The sequence below is a fragment of the Ascaphus truei genome, chromosome 1, assembly GCF_040206685.1.
Source record: "Ascaphus truei isolate aAscTru1 chromosome 1, aAscTru1.hap1, whole genome shotgun sequence".
NCBI classification, from domain to species: domain Eukaryota; kingdom Metazoa; phylum Chordata; class Amphibia; order Anura; family Ascaphidae; genus Ascaphus; species Ascaphus truei.
This window is the reverse complement of record NC_134483.1, coordinates 317,605,858-317,620,182: the sequence shown is the minus strand read 5'-3', so window position 1 is coordinate 317,620,182 and position 14,325 is coordinate 317,605,858. Positions and strand designations below refer to the sequence as shown.

The following is a 14,325-nucleotide window of genomic DNA, read 5'->3' as shown; positions in this document are numbered from 1 at the left end:
GGTCATTTAGTCTCCATACAACAGAAATGGTACTTAATATAAAAGGAAATGCTATTAAGTTATTGCACAATCAGCACCAAAACATCAATCTCATCAATAAATGATGTGTTTTTTATTTAGCTGTAGCAAGATTGGCTTGAAGGAAGATGTACTGATTCTACTATGCATTTTTACTACTATACCAGGCGCAATAGTGTTTCATTCTGAAATCCCATTGGTTAAAATCTATTACCAGTAAATTGGACAGTATCACCATATCACGTATATACAATGTCATGTTAGTACAGTGTTTGTTTCCTCAATGAGTAAGTTCTGCTTATACTACACCTCGTCTACATACTGTGTATTGTTGCTTTGTGTCATGTATGCTGTAGATTGAAGCCTCTTCCCTTACAGGCATTACCCGCTTTCCTGCACCACTCAGAGGTTACCCTCTCTGCTTTGTCACCATCCTTTTATCAGCTGTAATGTTAAGGAAAAATACTGTTTAGATATGTGTTAGTGCAATGATAGGAACTACACTACTGTCAAACAATTCTTTAGCAATTTAAGTACTAATTCCAAAGCTATGCTCTGGCTGGATTATAATTTTTAAACTGGTCAAAAGTTATTATTTCACACTGATCTGTATTGGTCCTTTTTCCTTTGCTACTCCTGTGTGACAATCTTGGTACTTTTTTGGCTTCAATACTATGTATGTTGGTTTAATACTGAAATCCACCTGCACCATCTTGAAGTTAAAATATGTCAACTTGTCTACTCTTGTCTATAGTCACACAGTTATTCTGTTATCTATTTGTTTATCCCTTAAATGCGAATTATATCTAAACAATATATCTCACTTATTTCCTTAATACTTACCATTCCTTTCTTTAAAGTGACAGTATAGTCAAAGTAATTTTCTTTCCACATTCCCTCGAGGTGTCTTATGAAGTAGCTAATATGGCCCTCAGTCCCTCTGCATAATCTTACAATTCATTACTTGCATTACTGCCACATTATGTGCCATCAAAGTGTGTTCTCTAATCAGATCCATTAAAATGGCACTGCTTATTACAACCTTCTTCTTATTCATTCCCTAGTTCCCTTGTGTTTTTTTGACAGACTCACTTATAACTGTTCATCTGCACAGCAGAAATGCAAATACATCAATTATCTCCTCAGCCCCCATTCGAGCCCTCATTTGTACATCTAACTGAGCCAGTTTCATATAAACCCCCTGTGCATTGTGTGTTTGCTGGTGGTATTTTACACTCACAATGGTGATATTGTAATTAGACAAAAGTGGAAACTGTTGATTGGCAAAAAAACTCATTTTTTTTAAAACACTCTCTAATTACTAAAGTAATATCCAAGGTTATTTGACACAAAATTCCTTTGAATTGAGTTTTACACTAGTCAGGAGATTGGATTTACTTTGATTTACTTTTACTAGACGATTATCACTCAGCATTGTGGTAACGTTTAAGTCAGATTTTAATGGATGGATGGTGTCGGGCGGGAAAAGATGTTCCCTGGGGTTTCTCCCATGGTGTTTCCCCCTCCCACCCCCTGTTGCCTTGCAGGCCCGCTCAGTGGGGGGCCGTTGCTTCACACTCCCTTCCCGGGTTTCCACGTGGTCCCGGTCATGGTGGATGTGGGTGAAGCGGGACGGCTCCTAGCACATCAATGGAGAGCTACATAGGGAGAGAGAGAGACACATAGGAAGAGAGCATGTGGGCCATTCTTCCCAGCTGCTTCCCCCCGACTTCCACATAGCCCCCGGACTACCACATAGCCCCGCTATGGGCGGGTGCGTAGGGAACAAGTAAGAATACAGTAGAGTAATATTAGGCATGCGGAACCTTTGGATATCATTTAGCTATTTTTGTAAAGTGCAATGAACATCCACTTTATCTATGCTGCTGATTCGCCTCGCATGTCCCATGTGCAGTGGGGCGGGCGGGGGTGTGTGTCTGGGGTTTGAGTACTGCTGGGACCTGAAAGAATGTATTAACACGTAGGGGGGTTGCCTGCATATCCAATGCAACATGTGACCAGCTTGTGGTGTTTGGGGTGGCGGGGAGAGGCTACATTGGCGGGTTCCCCAGCGGGGATCGCGGTGGGCCCGGGCCTGTTGTATGTGCTTAGTGTGCAGTGTATTAGTATATCCCTACTTGAATGCTGCTAATCTATACATTAGGACAAGGACAACACAGGATACCAGGAAGTGAATCAAAGGGTATTTCAATGTCTACAAAAACGTTAGGCTTTTGGTTTAGCAACCTATTAGAGTTGCTTGCAATGGAATAGACATGACACTGTAGAATTACCAGATCGCCTCTGCTGTAAGGCCTCGTTCAGGGTGCCGGCTTCGGAGGGGGGGCGTGCTTACGTGCGGGCGGACGTTCGATACAAATTGTTTCAACTGAATAGCAGTTGTCAGGGTAGCAGCTGCCCTGTCACCGAGGTACGGAGTTGACGCTTGCTACAGTTTCAATAAACAACCCAAGTTGTTTTTTGAAGCTGCAGCAGCGTCACTGGTAATTCGGCAGCCAATGAAATCATTCTTGAGAACGATTTCAACACAGCAACACCGATGCCTAAGCTGCAGTCTGTCGCCCCGCCTCCTGAAAGCTTGAAAAGGTCTGCTGCGGATGATGTGCACACATCGCCCAGCCAACTGACGCGCGCACACGCGAACGCTCGCCCTCCACCTCCTGTCTCTGGCACCCTGAACTCAGCCTTAGGCAGTACTGTATAACTCATGTTCCATCTTTCACAAACACTATACACACTTAATGAACCTAGGAAGCATTTAAAATCTATACTTTGGGTTAATTTCTCAATGCACTATATACACCTTTCTGTTTTTAAACTGTAAAGATTAAAAGGTGTAACATTTGTATGTTATTTCAGTATGCGGGATTATGAACAAATAGTGTGTTATTAGACTTATAGGAACAAAAACTGTAATGGTCATAACGACTCTTTCAATGAACATTGGAAATGTTGCCTCCATGTACTAACTGGCAGACTTTATACAAAAAGCAGAACTTGCCCTCACCCTGTACTAATACAGTAGTTGTAGCTTGTGTTTAGGTCCAGTACCTTCACTACCAGATACAATGCACATACAGTACATAGAAATATATTAGATCAGACCAGCACTCAAACATGTAAATAAAAACTTGCTAACTCAATGGGTAATTCCAAATCCCTGTAGAAAGGGCAGGGAGCCCGGAAACACTAGCATTGCTTGGAGCAGTGTTTCCCAACTCCAATCCTCAGGGAACCCCAACAGGTCAGGTCTTAAGGATATCCCTGCTCCAGCACAGGTGGGTCAATCAGCGGCTCAGTCATTTTGACAGAGTCATTTTGACATTTTGACTGAGCCACCTGTGCTGGAGCAGGGATATCTTTAAGACCTGACCTGTTGGGGTTCCCAGAGGACAGGAGTTGGGAAACAATGGCTTGGAGAGATCTGTGTGGTGAAGTTATTGCCTGATTTGATTTTTTTTGTTGCAAATTTACTATTTCTTATTAATGGGTAATTCCAAGTAATTAATTTATGCTAATAAGTTTTTATTTACATGTTTGAGTGCTGGTCTGATCTAATATTTTTCTAACTGGCATACTTCCATATTATTGATTGATAGATTGTAAGCTCTCCGGGGCAGGGATTTCTTTTCCTTTTGTCTGACTTTGTTGCATTTATTGTACTATAATTACCTGTACTGTATTGTTTCTTTTGTAAAGCGCGGAGTACACTGTGGGCGCTATCTAAATAAAGATATATACGTACATATTATGACTGTCAGACAGTAATCAGTAAACACAAACTTTGATGGCATTTTAATATTTAAAAGATCCGTCTCTGATAAATAAAAAGGATCACACTCATACCTGACCCGCCAACCCCTCCCTTTTGATTAGGTAACAAAATTTAAATGCTTTCTAATTAAGGCCAGCTTCTATTCCTTGACAATCATAAGGAGATTCCAATCCATAAAACAAGACCCTATGTTGTATTGTCTTTTTAAGAAGCGGATCCGTAGTGTATTTCTAACCTGGTGGTATGTGTGTAAATACTATGCAATTTGATTTTAAGATGTAGAGAGTTTTTGTTCTGCGCCTTTCACGACAATATTTCATTCACTTTGCCATACCCATTCTCCTCTATTTTCAGGTTCAGGAACCTGTGAGGGAGAGATGGAATGGACAGCAAGTCAAAACACAGAATAATGACAAGGTTATACTCTATGTTTGTAAATGTAAAAGCAAAATGGAATTGTAAAATGTTGAGTCATGGACTCGGACTGTAAAATTAGCAGTAATGCTACGAGGCTTCTATTAGAACTCCCAGATAATAGTCACAATACGTACTATGTACACTAGCCTGCCATTAAGCCACTGTTTTGTCATTTGACAAACTGTTCTTATTCAATGTGTAAATAGTTGTTGTAGCTATCCACTGTGTATATAATAGGGATAGCAGTGTTAGAATGACAGAATGATAAAAATTAACCATATACCTTGATATCAATGCAATAAACTAACTTGCAGTAACTCCTGCAAAATTTTAATTTAAAACAAAAACTAAAAACATAGATTGGAAATCACTGACAAGTAAATCAAACCGCTACTATACATTAGCAAAAAGAGTATTATACCTGTTGAAATACAATAGAGTGGCATTAAAAAAAAGAAAAAAAAACTTTTCCTTATAAGCTTGGTATATACACACTCCTATAGCCATTATTACATCAAATAATATTAACTTGACTTTTTTTAGGCAGGTTATATTTTAGGCATTAACTTTACTGTTTCCAATATGACTTGTTTTCTGCACACATTACAGTTTTTACTTAACCTAAATCATGGGTCAGAAAAGGCGTCATTATAGAAACGTATTATACTAGTCTGACATTGTTACAGTTAAAAGCAATCGCACAAAATGCAATGTTACTGAACTGTACAGTAGCTCAGCAATATGAAACATTTAAGAGAAAGAGCTGAGATTCAGTGACTGTAAGTGTCACACACATTGGTTCAGAACTGTGGAATGTATCGCTGTCTTCAGATTGGATTCACTTTCCTGTTTAAAACCATCAATTAAAGTCTTCAATTACCTTGGAAGGAGTCCAACAACCACAAAGAGCTGGAAGCAGGGAACATAGCATGGTGATGTGGTTATTTACTGTAGGCTTCCTATCTGTTTTATTCTAGGCTTAGACTGACAAGTTGTATACATAAGGAAGTGGGAGAACAAGATTGGTGTATTGGGGATGACAAGTACAAAGTCTTAAATGTGTGGGACACAATTTATTATATAATTTATTGTATTTTGGGGTAACAGGAGCAACATCTCTTGATTACTTATGAATGCTTCTGTGTGATGGAAAATATGCATGAAAAAAAACAAAAAACTTCCTAATGTCAACCAGCAAGTTGGTTATTGGAATGAAGCATTACAGAGTCAAAGCCTATACATCGTATTCTTTGAAGTGTTTCTTGCCATTTGACTCTTGAGCACCTCAGTTGCATCTCCTGGTAGTTGTAGTTAGCTGGAATTTGTCGTAATCTTAATTTTTTTTCTCAAATGGGTTTGAAGTTTACAAGAGAAGTGGCAAATATCAGAAATAATGGCACGGCTTGATTAGTGTGATCTTTAGTGTTTAGAAAATATTTGCAATTGACTAAATAGAATGTAAACTTTCTGTATGATAGCGACGCAAGTGGTCACGAATGTAAATTAAATAAACACACTAAACATTGCTACATGTAACTATTGAGCACTGCACAATACAGTACATGAAAAATAAAGTAAATATTTTATGATAGAAGTAGAAAACACATTACATAACGTGAGTACAATAGATCAACCGTGCACATTGCTGATAAACTTACTACAGTATTAGGCATGAGTCCATATAGCAAAAATTGCCTGTATACACATTAAATAAGTTATATTGGATAAGTGACAAGAACTCTAGACCGTACAGCGTACAGCAAATAAAAATATCAATTGTGAGCACATTCAAATATCTCAGGCAGGTGTGCAATCCTGCTTTTCACTTTTATCTCTTAGCATACAGTGCTTCCACTGCAGCCAGGGATTCTTGGAAACACTCACGTGTGTCACCTTTTGCTTCTAATCCTTTTCAACATGAATCCCTATAAGCTTATGCCAGCCGCATTACACAGCTTTCTCAGAACAGCCTGGGTTGGGCTGCGGTCCCAGTCAGCACAGTAGCATGCACGCCGGCGGGGGTGGTCTGTTTGCCTCTAAAAAGTAGGGATGTCACAAGAAAGCTTTACCTTATGGGGAGCCACCAAACATGAGCACAAGGTGGATCGTAAGAAGTGTAGTTTGCTTTGAACAGCTGTAAAGTCCAACTGAAATAGGCACCAGAAAATGTATTATGAAATATCAACCATCATGTTGCTATGCACAGCAGTTAGTTATCAAACATTAACACCATCTACTTCATGCTTACATCCCACTGGTATATTGCAATGTATTGGTACATATACTGATAATATTACATTTATGAGCATTTTTATACATTTTAATCAAATAAAATGTAAGCATCAGGATTATGTATCAAAATCCAGTGGCTGAAAAAGTGGTGTACAGTAAATAAAAAAACCATAAAACTGAACCAGACTGATGCAAAGACGAAACAATCCGTGAAAATCTTAGCAAAATGTACATCCGGCACCATCGCATGGAAAGTCTCATTTAAGTCTATGGCGCTTTTAGAGAAGTCATACTGTAGGTGAAGTTATGGATGAGGTACAAATAAGATGTATCAAGTTCTCTGTTTGGGTCAGTCATTTTTCCCCATCTTTTTAAATTACAAACTTTTCAGACATTCAAAAGTCTCCCTTTGCACACAAAACCAAAAAGTGTGTCGTGGCACAAGTATCAGCATGTACAATATACACCTCCCTCCAAACATCTACATGAGACATTAATATTTCATGAGTGTCTATAACTAAGGAATTATTTGCATTTGACTAACACTGGTATAGTCTAGTAAGTTGCTTCTCTGGTCCAGATATGTATGATATGATGTATGTATGATATGATATATGCATTTGTATACAACAAAAATGTAGTTCTTGACTGTGTTAAATATCTAGAAATTGTATTAGAAATGATACCACCCCTATTAAAATAAAAATGAATATATATATATATATATATATATATATATATATATATATATATATATATATATATATATATGTGTATATATATATATATATATATATATACACAGAACCCCTATAAGCTCATATTGAACCCCCAAAATAACCACAAGTTATATATAAGTGTCAAAGAGGAGTGCTACTGCGCATGGCAATATATATTTAAAACCTGAGACAGAACATGAAACACAGACAGAGCTCAGTGCTACATCCATTGACACAAATACACAGTACAGTGCCTATATATATATATATATATATATATATATATATATATATATATATATATTTTATAAAATGGTCTATATATATACATACATACATACATATGCTTTCATTTCACCAAAATGCTATAAACAAAAAAAAATAGGCTTTCCTCAGCTCAGATGCAGCAAAATCAGGGCAGCAAAATAAAAGTCTCACAGTAAATGCCTCAACATTTCTTTGAGATTCTTAATGGCCCATCGGATTAACATAGCGGGGGGTCCCTGCAGTCCCATTCAAACTGAATGGTACTGCAGGGTCACCTGCTGTGTTTATCCGATGGGCCATTAAGAATCTCACAGAAATGTTGAGGCAATGTTGCAGCGATATTGTGCAATAATGAGGCATTTACTGTGAGACTGCCCCAGAATTTAAAAAGGCAAGAGTTCTAATACACGTGGCTGCATCTGTACACATGGTTCCTCTGCAAAGCTATTAGACAGGGAAACTACCCTGTGTCAAGCACCTTCAATTTTTATTTTACTATCCTAATGTGCACTTACTTTTTTTAAAGAAAGGGGATCTATTTAAACAAAAAATGCTACTTTCCTGATATTCTTACATCAAACATGTAGCATATGGTTTGATAGGGATAATTAGCATTGGATCAGCTTTTGTCCTCCCACGTGACCACCAATTATACATTATACAGTATATATATTTTATATACATTTGTGACTTTGATAACATCTAGTATTTGCTGCCAGGCCTTGTCCCCTAACAACTGTCTTTGATGTATTGCCATAACAAACAATGGGGGTTATGCACTAAGCAGTGATAAGTGGGTTTTCTGGGTGCTATGCACAAAGCAGTGATAAGTGCTTTTAAGTGAGATAACTGCCTTTATAGCGTGATACTGTCTGCTGTGAGATTCACAAAGCAGTGATAACAGTGCAGTAACCTGCTATAATGGCTACTTAAAAGCACTTATCACTGCTTTTTGAATTTCACAGAACGCAATATCGCGCTATAAAGGCATTTATCTCACTTAAAAGACTTATCACTGCTTTGTGAATCTCACAGAAGGCAGTATCACGCTATAATGGCTTTTTATCTCACTTAAAAGCACTTATCACTGCTTTGTGCATCACCCCCAATGTATCCTTAAGTGGAGTAGCTGGGATTGCCACTTCCAACCACTGTTGTCAACTCCAACAGTTCTTCTACCCAATATCTCATGTCATCACATTGTAAGACATGTTTCTATGAATATGGAACGCTACTAATTTGAGAAGTGAGAGATAAAGATGATGGAAGAATGTCTGTATTTATATGTGTGTTGATGCTATTTGAATGCAAATTAGAGGGTTGGCGACATTTAGTATATCAATGATAAAGAACACTTATGAGCACATTCATGTCTCAGACAGGCCCACAAACCTGCCTTACCCCCAAATCGCAGAGAATGCAGTGCTTCCACTACAGCTAGGGATTCTGGGTAACAACATGAGCACTGTACAATGAGCACTCAGTGTTTGTATCATTATTGAGAATTGGCATGCTTGCGTGTGCTGGAAATTTGCTCATGCAGCAAACATTTCATATAAATAGTTCCTACTGTTTCTGCTCCAAAAGTTTTAAATAGTTTCTTTATATCTCGGGAGACATGGCTCAACTCAAAATTCAAGTATAAGTCTTTTTAACCTTTAAAACTTGACTTTTCCCCTCACAATTGCAAGTCACATTTTACCATTGCATTTAGCTCACTGCTTATATTAACTACTGTAGATCAGACAAATGATAAGTTTAGTTAACTTGTCTTTATTCCCATTACACAGGCTCCACCTCAGATCTACGACAAACAACTGGATGAAAGAGAACATACCATTGAAGAATGGAAAGGTAATACAGTGAAAAAAAAATATCCCTTAACTAACTCCTCTCTTTTTTTACAGGATGGGAACTGGGAGGTTCTTCAAGAGCTGAATCAAGCTTTTTTTTTTTTTTTTTCCTCTGGGGAACCCCAGTTCCAGCAATGATCTTGGGTGAAGTTACCAATATTACTTCCTGGTTTTTAAAGACATTAAAATGACCCCCTCCCCAATAAGATGTTGCCACTGGTAACGTTGCGGCTTCCTATTGACCCAAGATTTGGCAGCCATTTTGTTGCCAATGCAGGGAGATTTCAACCTAGTAACTTCACCAATAAGTATCTGGTGAACCAGAAATGACGGGTAAAAAAACCCAAAAAAACAGTTGGAAGGATTACTGATTTAAATTGAATAACTTTTCGGTAAAGACAAATTAGGATACATATTTTTGTCAGTTCTGTCATGTTAAAGTATGACTGTTTGCTATATGGATTTGCAATGTGCTGCAATAAGACAAATAAGTGATTTATATTAAGTCAAACTACAGTATAAAAAGGAATTCAAACAATTGCAGTTCCAAATACACTGATCTTCCATGAATGTTATTAAATGCACAAAGATTGAAGTATCAGTATTAAATGTTACCACATGTTCACATGAGGGTACAACTACTGTAGCTGAAGCTTTCTTTTTGCTGTAGAAGAGGCTCCAATTGCATCTTCAGACAGGTTAGATTTTAAGTTGCTCGTCCCAGTTTAAGCACCCAAATTAGCTTGAACCGTTTTGGCAATTTGGGACCACGTGACAGCCAAATAGATGTTATTTATACTTTTATGTTTACAGACCATACAGTACCATATTATGAAATGGTCCCCATTCAGATTATGCATGTGATGGAGTTTAGTTTTTATTATTAAACCTCCCCCAGTCTTAATGAGCTCTGCAGTTTATGGTAAAGCAAAATGGTATGGGTCCTTCAGCTGTGAAAATATTGATGCCTTTTGTCCATGTCTTCATATGGACCTCTATTCCTGGATTTTTACCATGGAAACTGTGTTTCCATTGTTGCTTCTGGTGAATGGCTAGAAAGCCATGTTCTCACTCTCTGGTAAATGAGTCATATCTTTAAAGCAATACTCCGGCCCGATAGCTGTTTTTTTGCCCTTGCCAACGCTGTTTTTATTTTTTCAATCCAATTCTCTGTTCAGGAGATCTAAGCGTTTTAAATATTAAGTGTCTAGGAGGTTAAAATGTAACTCGAGAGCCCAGATCAGTCTACTCTAAAGGCTACCATGGTAGTAGGTGCTAGAGACTGAAAATTAGGATTTTTCACACTTAAATTAAAATATATATATATATATTATTTTTTTAAAGAGCAGGGCATGATCATTGAGCAAGGTACTAACATTATATGAGTTCAAAACTTATACAGGTTTGTGGTGGGATTTCTGCATTTAGGTTCTTTTACATAAAGGATGCAATAAATGTTAAAGATTGAAATGGGATAGTACAAATGAAATCAACATACCTGAAAGCGAGAGACCCTCAACAAATACATTTATTGATATAGCACTAGTAGAACAGTTCATTGTGGAACAAAAGTAACTCCATTTTTTCTTTTGCAGAACTCATCTACAAGGAAGTTATGAACTTTGAAGAAAGGACTAAAAATGGGGTAGTAAAAGGACAGCCTTCACCTTCAGGTACTCTTTGTAAATAGCCGCATCTCGCTGCTAACGGTCAACAATATTTGATCCATAGCTCGTCTAATTATAACTGCATCATTGCGAGTTTTACTTGAAGTGCTGAAATGTCATTTTTAGCAAATTGCTAAAAATTGCAATGTAAAAAAATAAGCAGGTCCTCCATATTTGGGTCACAGGTATGGGCTGATTGTCTAGGATATTTGGTCGCTGCCGTTTTACCGTGACCCAGTGACCCATTCCGTGGCCTGAAATGTGTAAACCCAGTTTATTCCTGGGATAACTTGAGTTGATGGTTATATAAGGAGAGAGGGAGATTCATTTAATAAGTAGTCTCCCTCTGTCTCTCTGTCTGTCTTCCTCTCTCTCATTTTTCCATCTCACCGGCCTTAGGTGGGTAAAAATATTTGTGAGATTTCATTTTTGTAGTTTTCCTAATGACCATGTAAATAGTTGAATGAATATGGCGATATTGGCATTTAGCAGTCAAAAAGTCCATTCTCACACTAGAGGTCTCCCAGTGTCATCTCCCTGTGCCCCAGGTAACAAGCGGTATTAGATTGGGACATTTTCAAGGCAAGGACTATTGTTCTTAAAGAGTTCTATGTACAATGCTCTGGACATTGTGAAAGGTATATACCAAAAAATATTTTTATTATGTTTATCTCAGTCCATAACATAGATATTTGTTTGTGATTTTGTCTTATTAGGTCAGCTAACAACTTAGTTATTTTGTAACCCAGACAAGGATAAAGGATACTGGGGTAAAATTTGCAGTGCTGTTGGAAAGCATTTCCTATTTGTCTGGGAATATAAAATTACCTACATTTGCTGTAAATAGATCTGAACATTAGTATGGGCTTTGTTTAAGTATAAAATGAAAAGAGAAACTGCCATGCGCTCCATGCGCGTATAACTTGGGGCCCCACGATTGGGAAAGGGGCTCAAATGGACGGAGTAAGCACTGAATGACCACAGAGTCCAGATCAAGGAGGTGGGGTGGGGAAGAAAAATTATTAAAGTCCTCTAATCCGACTTGAAACATCCTCTGTTGTCCTCCTTAAGACTAAATGATGGGCAAAGTGCAGCTGACCTGACAGAAGCAGAGATAAGCTCACGGCTAGAGCTGCAGAAAGAAGACACCATCTGCTTATACTCACATATGTCACATTGAGCTGTGCTGAGTGCTGGAACGGCTCTCACTCGCGGGATGAATTGTCCCCTTTCAGTAGCGGGCTGGGCTAATCTGCCTCACAAACACACTGCACCGGGCTCCCGCTGCCGTCTTCCTCCACGCACAGATGCTCCATAGGGGACTCCCTCTGTCAGCCAGAGAAGCTCTCACTTGTGAGTTGTATCTGTAAACCGCCCCCGCCACACAGGGGTTCCTGCTGCCAATCTCCCACAGCGTCAGGTCGTGCCGCACGTCTGCACACCTGTGGTCTAGGCACCTCCCTCCTCCCCGTAAGGGTGCCTCCAGAGGCCACAGCCGAATTGAATGGAAAAAACAGTCTCCAGGGCACTCCTAAGCCAAACAGGATCCCAACTGGATAAATAATAAACGCTGGTCTCAAAAAATTGAATAAAGTGAAAAATAATTTATTGCAACATAGGTGAACGATAAAAAGTACTTTATGGTATTGATAAATCACAGGGTATTATGTTTTTTTTAATTTTATTTAAAGCAGCAGTCCAAGCTGCCGTTTTATTTTTTAATTAATTTTTTTCCCTTTAATATGGGTAGCGATACAATCCACAAAATAACTAATTAGCTAAGTTACTGATTGATCCGTTCTCCTGTGATTGATCGGCAAAGATTTGGCTCGGGTGTTCACTAAACGACTGCATCTTTGGTCCTCTTCTGCTGCACTGACAAAGTTCTGAGGGGAAGATCATGTGACCAGGTAGTCACTAGATACAATTGGTGCACTAGTAGAGAGAGGATAGGGCTCAAAAAGGGGTGTGTCAGAGCCTGTTTCAGAAGAGGAAGGGGATGTGACGTTGTAAATGGTTGCTATAGAAACAAAAAGGCATTATTATAATACATTAAAAATGTAATTCAGAGTTGTTTAAAAATGCTACAAGTATTTTCTCATAGTACAGAACTGATTTATTTAAAAAAACACATGTACAGTAGGATATTGCTTGGTTTGCAGCTTTAATACTAATGTCGTTGGTCACCTTTAAGATATATCTGTGCTTTTTCCCTTCATCCTAATGCCTCTACAGTCTTTCATCCATAAACATTAAAATAATATAATGTTCAAAAAATAAGAGCCGGTACTTTAAATGGACTTAACAATTCAATGCAATGGTGAGTTGGCCTTGATGCACTGCACCGTTTCCACTTGTAGTCGCCACAACTAGAAGTAATGCTACATATTTTGATGCAGATTATTACAGAGGGAGATGAATGCATTTTAAAAACTTGAAGAGTTATTGATGCAGATTCATAAGAAAAAATAGCACCGAATGGAATATTTCCCATTATAACATGTATATTACTGTAAGTAACTCCTCCCTATATCTTCCTACTAACAGTCCCCATATCGCAAGCTGTTGCAAATGGAGTTAAGGTGGAGGAAAGTAGCAACAAAATGAAGATGCTGCTCATTGCGTCACTTTGACTCCAAAATGATCTTGATACATAGACCTTAGTAACAGATTTATGAAATCTGAGATTAACATAAACACAGAAAATGGCAGAGGAAATGGCAGACAAAAAGGCTACATTTTAGTCTTGCATTGTGAACTCACCATATTGCACTGCAAAAATTGTACATACTGTACATGTTATTTTTTAACAGACCTTACAGGGATAAAGATGATACCGAAATACATGAAAAAAGGACAAGCGCACACCTCATAGTGTCGTATTTAAAACATGATATAAATGGTATAATGGTATAATGGTAAAAAGGTGAGTATCACACGTACAGCAAAACAAATCTTTAAAGCATTTCATGTATCAAATGACCTGGGTTACCGCAACGGAACACAGTCTCCACACTTGCGACGGATAATTAGCATGGTCCAGGCGGCGGCAAGGCAGGTGAGTAGAAGAACATCACTTCGGCATATCCCAGGTCCCAGAAAGTCTGACAAAAACGCCACCGGCAGGGTTGAAGGTATACTACAGCGAGAGTGATACTGTAGACTGTGGAGAGCAGTGGCTGATGATGTCACCGAAGCGACCATACGGCAGGATGTCAAAGAGACAAATGCAATCCCTTATGAAGTGGTTTATTCTACGAAATGCATTGGAGTTTCAAGTCTTTGGACTTTGCTTGCTTTATACTGTGGATTTCCCACATTTGCAGTTCCATTCGGGTTCTTTGATGTCCTGCCGT

The 14,325-nt window shown here is 38.3% G+C and overlaps 1 protein-coding gene across 5 annotated transcripts in view; it reads left to right on the top strand.

The window, feature by feature from the left end:
* The window catches only part of MAPK10 (mitogen-activated protein kinase 10), a 318,476-nt gene that overhangs the window by 265,697 nt on the left and 38,454 nt on the right, over positions 1-14,325 (top strand). For 4 of the 5 annotated variants that reach the window (XM_075605821.1, XM_075605793.1, XM_075605831.1 and 1 more), the window contains exons 11-13: positions 4,169-4,231; positions 9,240-9,303; positions 10,898-10,975. In XM_075605821.1, coding sequence (XP_075461936.1) covers positions 4,169-4,231; positions 9,240-9,303; positions 10,898-10,975 — 205 coding nt within the window. The remainder of the gene's footprint in view (positions 1-4,168; positions 4,232-9,239; positions 9,304-10,897; positions 10,976-14,325) is intronic. The other variant, XM_075605802.1, reaches the window with a different exon arrangement.